We start from the raw sequence: 16,352 nt of genomic DNA, 5'->3' as shown, positions 1-16,352 counted from the left end.
ACCATCTACCTTGTTTTGTGAGACAGGACCTGGCTAGCACACCCCATGGATCCACCTCCCCAGTGCTGGAACAAAGATGGAATACCACCATGCCTGGCTTTTTCCACAGGTTCCGCAGGTAAACCAAGGTCCTTCTGCTTGCATGGCAAGCCCCTTACCAACAGAACTACCTTCCCTAGCTCATGTATTATTTGTATTATTATTATTTAGCTTGCTACTAGCAATATCAAGGCCTGTGGTAGCTGTGAGCTAGCCCCCACTACAGGCTGATTATAAAGACCCCTGTACCAAAAATCAGGAGGAAGGGGGTTGGTATGGATGGAAGAATTGTCTTCAGGAAACAGGCCTTCAGATTGATGGTTAAAGCCTGTCTTTAAAGAAAAAACTAATTAATGATGCCTAGCTAATTGAAAAGGCGTAACTTCCACAGGTTCTTCTAGGCTTCTGTGAAAGACTGGTCTATGAGCATCTAAACAGGGACAAGATGCCTTCCTCACAAACAGCAGGGGCCAAGTAAGTGCTCGCTGAATTGATGGCTAACACCTTGTAGGGAGGGTGTCACCTACCTGCTCAGCCAGGATCTGCTGCTGCTGCTGCCTCTGCTCCCGAAGGAACTGTTGCTTCTGATGCTCCATCAGCTGGGCTCGTTGGTCCATTAGCATCTGCTTCATGATGGCTGCCTGTGGCTGGCCCCCTAGAAAGCCAAGCCCCCCAGGACTGGCTCCTGAGACCATGCTGCTCGACCCCGGCGGCGGCACAGAGTTCTGCATGGGGCCCGCGGTCCTGGGAAGACCAGCTGCATGCTGCTCCTAGAAGGACCAGAAGAAAGCAATTTAGAAATTCTGCTGGGACGCTTCCTGTTATTTCATGGGAAATTTCTCTTGAGGGGAACGGGGTCCTAGTTTGGGGATTCTAGGGGTCCTGAGGGGTACCCATTATACCGCCAGAAAACCATCTTGTAATCCTGCATAAAAACCATCGCGCAGGCCTCACCATAGCAGAACTGGAGAGGCCACAGAGGCGGGGAACAGTAACAGAGAGTGGGTCTGCTTCTGATGGGATGTCATGGTGGCTGTGCACTGGGATTTCGACACTCGATTTCTCTAAAGAAGGGAACTACAGCCTCAGGCTGGGCTCACCGTAAGTCTCAAAGGCAACATCCATCCCTGCCTTTCCTGATAACCCTACCTCTTCCAGTCTACGTTGCTACAATGGACATCTTAGTAGACAGGAGTGACATACAAGAAGACACATACTGCCGGAGCACAGTAACAAACAGACTTGATGCTGGATGTTAGTTTATCGAACCAAAACACCAGCTTTCGTACGTGTATGAGTGAGCGCGTTCACATGTGCGCCTGCGTGTCCATTTTAAATTCTGTCAGGCTTTTGATAGTAGGAACTGGAATGTTTTATCTTGATCAAAGTTATGTAACTTTGATCTTTTCGGTCTGTTTTTTGTTTGTGTTTGTTGTTGTTTTTTTGAGACAAGGTTCTTTGTAACCCTGTAACCTTAGCTGTTCTGTTCTGGAACTCACTCAATAGACCAGGTTGACCTTGAACTCAAGAGATCCACTTGCCTCTGTCTTCTGAGTGCTGGATTAAAGGTGTGCGCCACCACACCCAGCCAAAGCTATATAATCTTAAAAGAGGGATTTCTTTGGAGGAGAAAGGGGTTCATTTGGAGGGGGAAGGACATAAGGACATGAGAGGATAATGGCAAGGAAATGTGATCAAAGCACTATATATATATATATATATATATATATATATATATATATATATGAATATATATGAAGTGAAAGGAAAACATTTTAAAAAGCAATGTAATCTCCCAATCTCTTTAAAAATAGAATTGCGTCTCATATGTCCGGGACAATTTCAGCACTGGGGCCTGGACGGGGACTCTTGATTCTATAATTACTTGTCAGAGAGCTGGCAGTAACGTTTAGGGACCGGCCCCTAGGGAAGAGAGTTAATGGGGCAAATGGCTAATCCCACAGAGCCCAGGGGCTATCTGGAAAATGCTCCCAGAAGGGATGTCTATGTAGCTGGACAGTGGCTACTACCAGCGGGAGAAAGCTAACGGGCACAGAAGGTTTGCAGACACAAAATTCGGTTTCTAGACACTTCTATCGACACCCTGGCAATGGCAAATGCTGTCTGAACGCTCTGTGGAAACAGTCTTTCCAGTTCACTGGCGTCAAGCAACTAATCTGAGCACAGAGACACGCCACGGTAATGGCACTCACATAAGGAGAGGAGTTGCTCTACCGTAAGACAGTCTCATGGGGCCTAATAAGAGAAATCACTGGGAATAGCCACCATTATTTTAAGGTATAATCCAAACTGGACTTTCATATAGCCTCTGCTTTAGAGTCGCTACTGTTTTAATATAGATGCGGTTGATCGTGCTGGCAATTTTATCCCAAAATACAGACATGTAGAGAGGCTTATGTTTGCCTCTCTAAGGCCAGTGTGGGGTTGATTCCCCACAATCCTGGCTTGGCTGGCCCTCCCGGTGCCGACCCAGGCAGGTGGTCCTTCCTGGCAGGGCTCCCCCTACACTGCATCTCTAGACTCTCTGCCTCCCTGCATCCAAACAAAATGTACCAGTTCTATTGCCCCAGAAACAGGGGCCGAGGGAGCTATGGTTCGTTTGTGTGGTTCAGGCTGCCCCAGTAACAGGACAGGCCATAAGAGAACCGGGGTGCTGACTTTGAGTCTACGTCAAATATTCTTCCCACTCTGGCCTTCTCTGAAGAGTGTCAAGCACAGATATTAGAACAGCTTGTAGACTAAATATGAAATATGTTGCTCATAAAAATACCGTGTTGTGCTAGCTAAATTATGTGTCTATACGTGCTCCTATGTACCAACACCCACAGAGGTTCGAAGAGGGCGTTGGATCCCTTGGATCTGGAGTTACGGGCAGCTGTGAGCCTCCTGATGTGGGTGCTGGGAACAAAATTCTGGCCTGAGAAGATCCGCTTAACTCCTAACTGCTGAGCCATCTCAATAATCCACGATACCTGCTTTTTATTTATGCGTGTTCTCTATAATAAGGTTGAGAGCTATGAGATATTTTTAATGTCAATGAAAGGCCTTATGCTGAAAGATAGGTGCTTGGCATGGCTGTGGGGATCTACCTTCCAGGTCTGGCTACGTGTCTCTAAGCCCTTCTTCCTTCAGGATCAAGTCGTTTCTTGACACCTTGAGAGACAAATGGCTGACCAACTTAACACTTTCACAAACGAGCTAACACTTGAGTGGAGCTGGCCAACTGGCAGAAGGGCAGATAATAGTTTTTCTTTCATGCATTTCAGTCTATTTAATATTTCCTGGTTTTGATGAAGAGATCTGAAGGGGAAATGTGACCGAAGAAAAGACAACACTTTCTTTAGCTTGTTTGTCAAAGGGTGGCCCTCAGGGCCTTGTTTCTCTTCCTTCACTTTGGGATTTTATTGCCCCTGTGACCCCCTGCACAGCCGAGGAATGGACCCTGGAGTGGAGGACCTGATTTCCCAGCCTTCGCTCCCCTGGGAAAACACGTGAGGCAAATAAGGTGATGATGTTCAGCCTGCCAGCCACATTTTGTCCCTGTGGACACAGTGAAGGTATCACCTCCGGGGTTACTTCCATCCCCCAAATGGTCCTGTCCCCAAAGTTCTTAGGGTTCTCCATGCAGACAACAAGACCCAATGGCTAGAATATAGCCCTCCAAAGGCAACATCTTTAGGGGCTTCCCAGCAAGCAGCACACAGGTGTGCGTCCCAGAGTGTGAAAGCACACCGTGACTGGCTTCCCAAACCAAGCTGCCGTGGGCGGTTGTTTGGCTGTTTATGACACATGGCTTCTTTTAACCCCGACTCTAAGTGGGCTTAATGAGAAAGAGCCTGTCAAATTCGAGGATTCCAAGTCCCTGCTCTTGTTTCTAAGGAGGGGGACACACTGCGTTGTGCAATTAGAGAAAACCAGAGTGAGCTTTCGTCACGCGACATGCAATGCCTGGGAGCCAAATGATGCAGTATTTTTAGTTTTAATTACTGGTTTGTTCTCCACTCCCAGCCCAGCGACCTCCCTTGCTTTCCACCCCAGAATCTTAATACACTCGCTTCCCGTCGCATCCAATTTGCTACGCAGATCTTCGTGCCTCTCTAAACACTCACTCTTCAGTAAAATAGGGGGGAGGAAAAAAAAGAGATCAAAACCAGAGAACGCATCTTACACATGCATACCTTCCGCTCCAGGGACAAGAGCTTAACAACTTTCTAACGGCTCGGCTCGAGTGAGGTGGGAGGATGTAAAAAACACTCTAACCTCCCCCAAAGAGGCAGTTTCCGACTTCAAAAATCAGAGGCGATAAAAATATCTTCCGAGAACAGCCAGCTGTTTATTTATAAACCCACTTGTGGGGAAACTTGCTTTCTCTGAAGGGATTATTATTATTATTATTCTCAAGAACACGCAGCGTTTGGGTGATAGTGGCCAGAGATGCGGCGGGTAGGGAAGATCATGGGTTCCTGGGAGGGACAGGATGCGACATCCTGGGTACCTGGATCCAGGAGGCCCCTGGGCTTCAGTCTTTTCTAGGCGGCCCCGAGGGGGACCCTCTTGAGCAGCTGCTGTTCAGCCGGCAGCCAGCAGATGGTGGTGTGAGCCCGGGACCGCACTCCAGGCCTCGCGCTGAGCCCGCGCCCCCCGCCCACCGCAGATGGCTTAATCAGGCCTCGGTCCCCCGCCCCGTCAGGGCCGGCGCTGCGGACGTGGAGCCAGGCAGTCAAGTGTTACTGCGTACAGCAGGTAGCCTGGCAACTGCGAGCATAATACGGAGCAGATGGTGTTCGCACGGCGTGATGGACATCACACACGACAGCCTGAGACAATCCAGGAATTCCCTGGTGGCTTAAGGCCCTCTTTGCACAAAATGAGTTCTCTCTCCATGGTCGTGCATCTTGGGGTGGGGGCGGAGGTTTCTTCCATCCCCACGCTCCGACTGACACCGAACTGGTTTCTTATTACCGACTTTTCTCCAGCCAGAGGGAAGAGGGACTTGGGGAGGAGGGCAGGAGGACGTAAAAAGAAAACGGAGGATTGGGAGCTGGAGGAGATGCTGGGGGATTGTGGCGGCCAGACCCTGGGGCACCTCGCAAATGTGGGGGACAAGGTTCCTCTAGCCTGAGCGGCACAAAGCCTGGGTAGGGAGGAAGGGATCTCAGCTCACTCTGTGAAACCGCGTGGCCTACCAGTCGCCCAAATGAAATTTAGGGTTTTTGTTAAAAAGTCCCCCGGGCCGTAATTTAGCCTCTTCAACTCCTGCCTATCTTCTTACAGGTCCTCAGGGGGCTCCGGCGGGAGTGGGGCGGGAGCTCCAGGCTGGCCCGAGAGAGCCTCACTGTAGATCTTAACAAAGGCCAGGAGCTCTTGGGCAGGGTGGGTACTCTCGGGCCCCGGAGAAACTCAGCTTTGCGCTCTGGGGCGGGCACACTGCCCAGTGCCACCACTCCGTGAGTGCCTGTAGCCTGGAGAACACTGCATGAAGGAACATGTGACCAGAGGTAGGCTGTTGTGGGTAGGGAAGAGTTGGAAGAAATCAGTAAGCAAACAGAAAGGATACCTAGAAAAACAAATCAATCTCTCTCTCTCTCTCTCTCTCTCTCTCTCTCTCTCCACACACACACACACACACACACACACACACACACACACACACACAACTAGGACAAGTAATAAAAGAAAAAAAATTCAACCAATCTTGAAGACAAATTAATTTTTGACTAAATTCTATATATCAAAAGATGTCATATTCTGTAAATAGAGGCTGTCTACAAAGTCACGTTTTAAGTTTCAGAAGTCTAAGGTGTAGGGAAGGTGAGAGCTAAGGTCACACCTGCCCAGCAAGGGTTTTGCACATTCATGGCAGTGAGCAGCAGGTAGGATGAATCCATCACCCAAAGGACCCCGGTTGTGGTTCCCAGAGGCACAGGCAGGCCACCTTGTCTCGATCCAGAGTCCCTTGAAATTAAAATCACGTTTATAAGTGGTCATTGGCAACGAAAACTTTGGAGATGAAAAGAGTTAAGCCAGTGTGCAAACCTCCTCCACATTCTGTAGGAGCGATTTGTATACAGCAATGGGCAAGGGCACAGTTTCCCAAAGGGTGGTCCAGGCTCACCAACACCAGCGTTCCCCGGCACTGAGGCAGAAATGCAGATTCCCTGGCTCCACCAGGCCCACTGAGCAGACCAAGTTCTCCAGGTGATAGGTACCCTGTAGTATCGAGCATGACTGGAGCGAGTCATCCTGGCTGATTGCCGCCTGGTCCTGATTTGATTGCAAACTTGCATTTTCAAAATCAAGCCCGAGCGCGGGGTGGCTCTGGTTTTAGTGCAAAATCTTCTGCATTTAGAACAAAACTCCCCTTCCCTGCTCACGGTTGGTCAGGTTACTGATATCTGTCATGAAGACCTAAGAGTTTCCTCAAGGGAACCAGGGATCGTAACTCTTCCTAGAAGGATGGCGTTCCAGTTTGGCTGCACTGTGAAGGTGAAGGGTAGCCAAGACTAAGGGACGGGTGGTCCCTTGCTGGGGGACGGCACCAAGAATGCCCTGAATTCCCCTAGGGTAGTATGACAGAAAGCTACTGTTTGACGAGTGTCCCTTGGTTCGAAAGGGTTCTTCAAATAAGGAGGAGACCAGAGGGCCACAATAGAAGATGATAAAGAACGTGCATATGAGGCACTAGGTGCGCTCACCTATGTAATCAAACTCATTCCGTTGATTAGAAAGCACACGTCCCTGAGAGGTTAAGGAACTTTGTCTGATTATCCCGCAGCTGGCGGCGGCATCTTTGGGATTTGAACTTTCCTACCACCAAAACATACATCTGGTCTTAATTGAGTAGGCCACCCAGGAGGACTCTGGAGTAAAGAGCAACGGGAAGGAAAAAGGATGGACACAGAATAAAAGGGGAGAAACTATTAGACTCAGAGAATCAAAGAATGAACGTAAATGACAACAAAAAGATATTTTTTTTTCTTATTATTGCCTGAGACTCCAAATCGGGATGGGATGTCTTTGTGTTATCAACTTTGACATTTTAAAAAAAAGGGCAGAAGATTAGGCCATTCAACCGTAAGTGGGAAGATGAAACAAAATAAATTAAAATCCAAGTTCCCTCTGAAGTCCATCAAGTGTCAGGGGAGAAACATGGCCTCGGGATGGTGGCAATCTCGTACAGATTTCCTTTTTAAGCAACATTTTTTTTTTTCACTGTGGGTTTGGAAAGCAGCTTATAACAAACTCCCATGAAAGCCCCAAGAGAGAGCCACCCCCAAATACCTCTCTTTCCTAAGATCATTCAAAAAGGTCGCACTAAAAGGTCTGTTTTGATCTGGGTGTGCTGGCAGTTGAATTTAGGAGGCCGAGGCTGGTGGAAGGCAGCAAGCCCCCTCTTGTCTGTGGGATGGGTGGTGCTGTATCCTCCAAACAATTGAGCTTTAAGACTGTGAGGATCAATTTAAAAAGTGTTTCACTCAAGCAGTAGTAACCAAGAAGCTGTTTTCCTTGAGGGACCTACAGACCTGACTAGTAATTCAGGTCCTCCATGGGCCCATGGTTGAAAACTCTGACAACAGAAAAACCATCTCTGGTTATTACTGGAGCATGTTCTCTCTCTCTCAGAGAAACAGAGAGAGACATTCAGGGAGAGATACAGACAGACAGACAGACACACACACACACACACACACACACACACACACCTCTTGATCAAGGTTTCTCACTGAACCTGGAACCCATGGGTTGGCTAGACCGGCTGACCAGCAAAGCCCTCCTGTCTCTGCCTCGCCATACTGAGATTACAAGCTTTTTTAGAACCTGGGTTCAGGTTCTCAGGCTTGCTTGGCAAGCATTTCATCCACTGAACTATTTCACCAGCTCCTGCTGTGTCCTGAGCGTGCTGTCCATCCTCCAGGAGTGGGTATGTGTTGTACTTCCAGCTTAGATCTACAGAAAAAGACACCAGGACTTTAAACTTGATTTTCTTTCTAGATTTCAATGAGCAGAATGATGTCTACTAACACATCAAAGAGCAAAAGGTGGTAGCCACAAATTTCTCATCTACATACTGAAAACACCCGAAACAAACTGAATCCATGAGCCACACCTGACTTTTCTCTTGTCATTATTCCCTAAGCAATACAACATTAACAACTATTTACATAGCATTTATACTTTTAAGGTAATACAAGTGATCTAGAAATGATTCAAAGTATATGGGAGGTTTGTGTAAATCATATGTGCATCTCATGATATTTTAGATAAAGGATTTGAACATCCATAGATCTCATGATATTTTAGGATTTGAGCATTCATAGATTTTGCTGTGTTGGGGTGTGTGTGTCCTAGACCCCAATCCCTTGCAGATTCTGAGGGATGACTGTATTGAAAACATACATGTCAGGCTGGAGAGATGGCTTAGTAGTTAAGAGCAAGTTTTGTTCTTTCAGAGGACTGAAATTCAATTCCCACAGCCATATCATATAGTGCAGAAACACTAGTAACTACAGCTACATGATCCAGCGCCCCCTTCTGGCCACCACAGGTACCTGCACTCACATGCTCAGATACATATATGTGATCTAAAACAAAATCTTTAAAACAGGCATGCTTTTGAGCAAGGAACTCAGGACCGCGAGAGGTGCACCCACACACTGAGACAATGGGGATGTTCTATCAGGAACTCACCAAGGCCAGCTGGCCTGGATCTGAAAAAGCATGGGATAAAACCGGACTTGCTGAACATAGCGGACAATGAGGACTACTGAGAACTCAAGAACAATGGTAATGGGTTTTTGATCCTACTGCACGTACTGGCTTTGTGGGAGTCTAGGAAGTTGGAATGCTCACCTTACTAGACCTGGATGGAGGTGGGTGGTCCTTGGACTTCCCACAGGTCAGGGAACCCTGATTGCTCTTCGGGCTGATGAGGGAGGGGGACTTGATCGGGGGAGGGGGAGGGAAATGGGAGGCGGTGGCAGGGAGGAGGCAGAAATCTTTAATAAATAAATAAATTAAAAAAAATAAAAAAAATAAAACAGGCATGCTTTGCTGATTCTCCTGTCCTCACCTACCAATCACAGAAGTTTTAAAAGCAAAGTATAAAAGTAGAAAAAAAGGAGCAATACTTGTTTACTGTAATTCCAACGTAACTGATGTTAATCCTACAATTGCATTTACATCCCTCCTCCTTTCCTTAGCATGTAAAAACATATCTTCGTGGTCCTGACCATGGCATATGTATGGCAGTACATCCTACCAAGTCAAACTCGGCAAAATGAGAAAACGGAAAGTTCCAACTGTCCAAAAGCTTACAAGTTATAATTTATTGGCAGGATAGTATCTTATTGACTCATTCCAGCTGGGTGTTTGTTCCTTGAGGATAGAAGCGCACGCGCGTGTGTGTATGTGTGTGTATGGTTTTTTTTGCCTCCAGCATCCAGCACAGTTAGAGGCACAATTGCAACAAGCTAAATGTTTGCTGAATTCAGCTAACTGGGCATGGTGAATTCTAGCCTAACCCAATATGGGGGAGAGATGACCTTATAGACAGGTGGCATCGTTGAGCATCCGATGAGTACTAAGGAGAGGGTTAAAGTTGGCAGTACTCTGTGAAGATGTGAGCCTGCACCACCAAGGGAAAGGTCAGGCTTTCAAGGACTTTCTTGGGCATAAAGAACAACAAATACCAGTTTTTTCTTATCAGGGCTTTGACCAAAGTTACAATCCCTCCCTGTAGTGGAAACACAAGTTTGAGAACGACGCTTTTCCGCTGCCTTTGATGTAAATTACAGAGTCCTTTTGATCCTTTTGTTGCCTTTAATTCCAGCACCAAAGCAACTCTAAATTGGTTAAAAGTTCATTAGTGTGCAACAATAGCAGCTTGATTAAATAAATTATGGCAATCCATACCATGAATGTGAGGCAGTCAATAAAAATCATGCCTCTTGGACTGTCTAATCACATAGAGGAAGCTTACGATATGCAGCTGACAGAGAATAAAAAAAAATCTCGAGACACCAGCCACCAATGATATTGTCAGGGGTTATAAGCAACTTCTATACTTTTTGTTTTTTTTGAGATAGGTCTTGTGTAGCCCAGGCTAGCCTGGGATCTCGATACATAAACCAGGCTCTTGCTCCGAACTCACAGAGATCCTCGTGCCTCTGCCTCCTGAGTGCTGGGATTAAAGACATGCTTCACCATCCCTAGCTTCAAGTTTTATACTTTAATTTTTTATATTATGAATGTATGATACTTTTAATTTTTAAGTTACTTTACTTATTTATTTATTTGTTTGTGTCTTTATTATACGTATATATTGAGATGTCTGTGAGCCAAGGCATAAAAATAGAGCCCAGAAAATACCTTTCAGGGGTGAGTGCGCTTCTTCCACACACAGGTGCTGGGAACTAAGTTCAGGTGGCTAGTTTGGCAGAAGCACTTTGACCCGCTGAATATGAATGTACTTGATTTCTGAATGAACGTTAAACAAACATTCACACAAATGTCTCCTTAGCGTGAATGTATTTGATTTTTAAATGAATGCTGTTTTTGTTTGGGGGACAATGTCTCATGTAGCCAGACTGGCCTCCAATTTGCTGTGTGGCCAAGGAAAACCTTGATCCTCCTGCCTCCACCTCCCAAGCGCTGAGATCACAGATTTGATTCACCGTGCCCACTTAAGCGTTCCTAGTTTGACAAGCTCGTTAAGAGTGAGTCTAAACTGACACGGGGCAGAACATAGTTCACGAAGGACCCAGGTCATGTCTGGCACATAGCTACTTCCCCGAGTCTACTTTCTGCTCTGAATAATGCAACAGAAAGCTTCTAAGGCCTAGAAGGAAGGGGCAGCTGGCTGAGTTACAGGATCCTCATCCAGCCCGGCTTTTAGTGCTTCATTGGAAAGCCCTCAAGTGCCAGGGAAGGCTCAGAAGGACACTGACCATCTTCTAAGGCCCAGTTCACCTTTAGTGGAACTACTCCACTCTCTGGGACTTTTCTTCAAGCTAAGCTGAAAACCACAAAGATGACTAGCACCATAGAGTGAGCTGGGCATGGTGGTGCATGCTGTGCACTTGAGATCCCTGTGCTCGGGAGGCTGTGGATCTAAGAGCTCCAGGCTGTATCAGTTTCCTTCTGCTGCTGTGACAAAATGACCAATGGACGGAGGGAGGGAAAGAAGGAAGGAAGGAAGGAAGGAAGGAAGAGATTATGACCAAGGCAATTTATAAGAGAAACTTTTAATTGGGGGCTTGCTTACAGTTTTAGAGGGTTATTCCATGATCATCATGGCAGGAAGCAGACAGGCATGGTGCTGGAGCAGTAGCTAAGAGTTTTACATCTTGACCCATGGGCAGCAGGCAGAGAGAGAGAGAGAGAGAGAGAGAGAGAGAGAGAGAGAGAGAGCTGGGCCTGGCTGGAGTTTTGAAACCTCAAAGCCCACTCCTAGTGACAGACTTCCTCCGACACGGCCACACCTTCAAATCCTTCCCAAACAGTTCCGCTCCTTGGCAATGAGGCATTCGAATATATACAACTATGGGAGCGATTATCATTCAAATACCACAGAAGGGATTATTTCATTAACAGTCAGAGGGGACAGTCCATCATGGCGTGGAAGTCATTGCAGCAGAAACCTGAGGTAGCGGCTTACACCACGTCCATAGTTGGAAGGTAGACATATAAAACACTAATAGTCGTCTTGTTTTTTCTTTTTTATGAATTCTGGGATTCCAGCCCAAATTCAGGGTGGGGTTTCCAACCTCAATGAACCCAACCTAAGAACTCTCTCTCCAGATGAGCTGAGAAGTTTGTCACTTTAGTAATCTGAAAGCCGGTCAAACTGAACGTCAACATTAGCTACCACAGGGGCCAACCTGGTTAGTTCAAGGTCAGGAGGTTTACAATGTCTCAACAAAATGAAACGAAACTAAAAACCTTGAAAGGTTCAGGAGGTAACCACTGGACAAGTCTTCTCTAGGTGGTAAGAGGACCTACAGAACCAGGGATCAGGACAGTGCTGCAAAGGAGGCCAGCTCAGCTTTTTCCCCATCCAAGAGGCTGCCGTCCACAGTCAGGATACACAGACTGTAACTGACAACTACTGGTAGGGTCTCCACCCATCCAATTTCTGCTTTCTCTCTTTGACTTACAAACAGGGAGGGGAATGGTCTCAGCTGTTGTCCACAGCTAGGATTTTTTTTTCCTTGAGCTCTCTCTTTCTCTCTCTCTCTCCTGATCCAGACCTTCCCCTCCCAGCCTCCAGCCTTCTGATGAAGTTCTCAAAGCCAAGGTTGCATAACTGATACACAGGCCTATCTTGTGTTATACTGGGAGACCGGCCAATGTTTCCATTTATAGACAAGAGCACTGCCGTGCTGCCAAATGGAGCTCGGTGCTGCTGTGGCTACAAGATGGAGAAAGGAAAGAAGTGGAGCCCAGGGCTTAGAGAGACGCCTTGACCCTTAAAGAGACGCCGCTGCCAGTCTGGGGACAGCGGCTGAAGAGACTTAGTTCTAAGCATCTGAGAGCAACTTCTTCCAAATAGCTACCCACTCGACCCCTTCCTCCCCCAACACTGACACAGAATGGTCAGGGCAGCCTGCTCTGCTGGCCTGGCGACAGCGGGACCCATCTGGAGGCAGCCTAGTCCAGCACATGAGGCTGAGGAGGGGGCTGCTGTGGACCGCTGCCCTTTGGGTAAGCCACGGTGGTTGTCCTCTTGAACTCAGCAGCTGTGGTTAGCAGACGGGGTAACATGCCTCGGATTGGACCAGTTAACATTCCATTACACAGGGGGTGGGACTTACAAGGCCCCTCTTGAGGAGACGTGTATTCAGTTGCTGGGAAAGTGAGAGACGTTTTCTTCGGTGGAATTGCTGCCTATAAGTTGCCCACGTTCCTTAGAAAGCCTCTCAGCCCTGCTTCTGCAAGCACCCTTAATTAAACTCATGGGTTCACCGAACAAGCGTTGAGTGGAATTGTTTCTTTGGTTTTGTTGTGGTGCTCCATGGGGAGGGGTGTGGATAAATACTTAATTTGCCATCCCTGGAAAAGCTCATACCATAGCTCCTAGCATCCCTAAGGACAGCCTGCTGGATAGGGCAGCAGGGCGGGGCTTGAGGAGGGCAGAGCTAGAAATCTGGACTTTTGCACAGGTACATCTTGGGCTAGAACCAGCTTCTCAGAGGACCATTCCATGTCAGGGAGGGTCTGGGGCCAGGTGGAGCCGGGGTGGGTGCAGACCCTGGGCCTTACACATGGGAAACCCTTTGAAGTTTTATTTTTATACATACTCTGTACATGCGGTTTGACAATAGGGACGTGTTGGTGAGACTGAAAGATAACATCCATTTTTCGACTTTACACTGTGCGCCGTTACTCATCCAGAAGGTTCCATGTCTACTGTCAATTAGTGCTTTTCTGTGCGCGTTCATGCATGTAGGAGCAGGCTTAGCACAATCTTGGGTGTTGTTCCTCAGGCGCCGTCCACCTTGTTTTTAGAAACAGGGTGTCTCCTAGAACTTCAGCTTGCCAATTCAGGCTAGGCTGGCTGGCCACCGAACCCCTGGGATCAGCTTGCCTCTGCCTCCCCAGTGCTGAGATGAAAGCACATACTCCATGCCCGATTCGTTTGTTTGCTTATTATTATACAGGTGCATGCGGTATGTGGGCCTCTACATGCACACACACAGGTGTATGTGTATGTGCACACACGGTGTGTGTGTGTGGACAACTTTGTGGAGCTGGCCCTCTACTTCCATTTTTACACAGGTTTTAGGCATCAAACACAGGTTTTTGTGCTTGTGTGGCAAATAGCCTGTTGGTCCATTCCTAGCACTTTTTTACGTGGCTTCCTGTGTGTACCACAATGTTCAGCTTTTAAAGAATATTAGGTGAGTTCTGGGAATTGAACTCAGGTCCTTGTGCATACAAAGGAAAGCACTTTTGCCCACTGGGCCATCTATCTGGCTCTCAAGGAAGATTCTTTCCATATGCCCTGCATGTTAGAGAATACAAATGGTGCCTTCCCCCACCCTTCTTAGCCCTAAGAGCATTTTTGTTCATTTTATAAATATATATGTGGTGATTTTAAAGAATGAAACTAGCCCAAGAATTTTCTTAGCCTGGAGACCTGGGGTCAAAATGGGATAGAAAACAGATTGGGAAGAAATGTGGACCTCAACGAGAGTTTCCCAGTCAGCGCATGGCGGTCAGAATGGCGCACAGTGAGTAGATGCTAGCAGGCCTGGGCGGAGGTGCGGGACACTGGACTCAAAAGTTAGCTGGCTTTGCACAAGACAGAAAATTTCTGCTTCGTGGATAAAAGAGGATTTGGACGGGAATGCAGACGGAAGTGTGGCCTTCCACTTGAGTGGAGGAGAAGAGAAGGAATATCCACTGGAAGGCAAGGGTGAGGTGTTTGTCTGGGTGTGTGGGAATCCAGCCTTGCAAGTGGGGTGAGGGGAAGGACTAGGACTAGCCACACACAGGCCTGGACATAGGCAAGATGCCTGACGTGACCAATGAGCAACAGAAGCCCAGGTAGGCTGTCAGGGAGTAAGATGATAAATGCACACTCTAAGATTGGCAAGTATCAGGTAGGAAGGAGATCAGACTGGGGCTGGATGAGGAGAAAAGTGGGCAAGAAGGATGGAGAGGCAGCCGTTGTGGGTGGTCTGGTCAGCCGGTGAGGTGAAGCTGGCTTGTTACTGTGGAAACCGTGAAGGATGAACCAAGTCCCTCACAAGGTATTATCTGGGAAAAGTTGGAGGCCTCTATCACGTACAAAGGCCGCTTTCTGGTCCACGGAGTCCCATCTCCTCATGTTCACTTCGAGCCTGTTATTTCCCCTTTGTTTAAGGCCATGCTAGAGATCTGGCAGGGATGATAAGCCCTACCTACAGATCAAGTGTCGAGTGAGGTACGGCAGTGCGTACCTGCAATCCCGGAACCCAGCAGGCTGAGGCAGGAGGACCACCAGATTGAGATGAACAAATGAAACAGAAAGGTTGATGAAACAATTCTAGTGTGCCATGTCCTCTCCAGTGTTACCCAGCTCAGTGTGTGGGCTGGGGAGATAGCTCAAGGGTTAAAGTGCTTGCTGGTAAGCAAGAGCCATGGAGTTGGCGTTCTCAGCACCCATGCTGGGTAGGAGCCATGGTTCATTTACTATTCTAGCAACGGGAAGGCGGAGATGGGATCCCCAGAGCAAGCCGGCCAGCCAGTTTGCCGACTAGCTAGCTGATTAGCTGCCTTGCCAAGTTCTGGGTTCACCTAAGAGACCCCACCTCAATGAAAAATGTGGAAAGTGATCAAGGAAGACCCTCCATGTCTACTGTGGGTCACACAAGTGCATGTGGACCTGCACACACACACACACACACACACACACACACACACACACACACACAGGTTCTCACATACAAACACGTATACACACACCCACGCACACCAGACACACCTACATATGAGATAGAAGAACTTAATGTATATCAATATACACTTAGTACACCACGTCTAAAATGCTGTGTGTGGGTGGCTTTCAAAGGGACTAGAAAGGATACAGCACAAGTAGACACGCGTCCTGACTGTTTTCAAAGCCCTAACGGTATTTCCTGGGGATGACGGGAAGCCAGGAAACAACGGGAAAGAAGATCGAAACTGATTCGAGAGGAGGGCGACTTTTAATTTGTATTTCTTCCACTTGGCTCCTCGACTTTCTCCTTCATGCTCAATGCTATGGTCAACGTCTCTCAAAGCCTGGCAAGGCTTAAGGACAGTTTGGGGGCTGCCCAATTTGGGTTTTAATAAGTGGTCTTCATAACAATTGTAGTAACTAATTATTTCCTAGGCCTAAGCTCACTCTTGGAGAGAAACAGCCAGAAAAGTACTTGGTTCTTATTGCTATATCTTGTTTGCAACAGAAATATTGTGTGTGTGTGTATATATATATTTTAAAAATAATGGTTAAGTTAGCATGCAGTGTGCTATATTCTACGGGATAGTGTTGTCCTTTTCCACTAATTTTTAAAACTAACCTAGAGATGGTGATTAAAGAAACCATTTGAACAAGCTAGATAGGAAATTAGCATGGAGTCACCCAGGTCATTGAAAATTCTGAGTGAGGTTGAGAACCTGCAGGCGGCTCTAGGTGAAAGCCTGGTTTGTGTTTTAACTTGGTGGCTTCGTGTCTTCTGTTGAACACATGAGGCATTTTCCGTTTGAAAAATCTTCCCTTTCTTCAGATGATAGTGGGGTGAAGCAGAGCCTGCCATTCATAACACTGA

The 16,352-nt window shown here is 47.3% G+C and overlaps 1 protein-coding gene across 1 annotated transcript in view; it reads right to left on the bottom strand.

Annotated features, from left to right (window-relative positions):
* Window positions 1–16,352, bottom strand: part of Maml3 (mastermind like transcriptional coactivator 3) — a 418,146-nt gene that overhangs the window by 11,014 nt on the left and 390,780 nt on the right. The window contains exon 3 of the mRNA XM_041659084.1: window positions 567–809. Within this exon, the coding sequence (XP_041515018.1) occupies window positions 567–809 (243 nt within the window). The remainder of the gene's footprint in view (window positions 1–566; window positions 810–16,352) is intronic.

The sequence above is a fragment of the Microtus oregoni genome, unplaced genomic scaffold (assembly GCF_018167655.1).
Source record: "Microtus oregoni isolate MIOR12 unplaced genomic scaffold, Mior012 000010F_ref0000083, whole genome shotgun sequence".
NCBI lineage: Eukaryota > Metazoa > Chordata > Mammalia > Rodentia > Cricetidae > Microtus > Microtus oregoni.
This window is presented reverse-complemented; position numbering and strand designations above follow the sequence as displayed.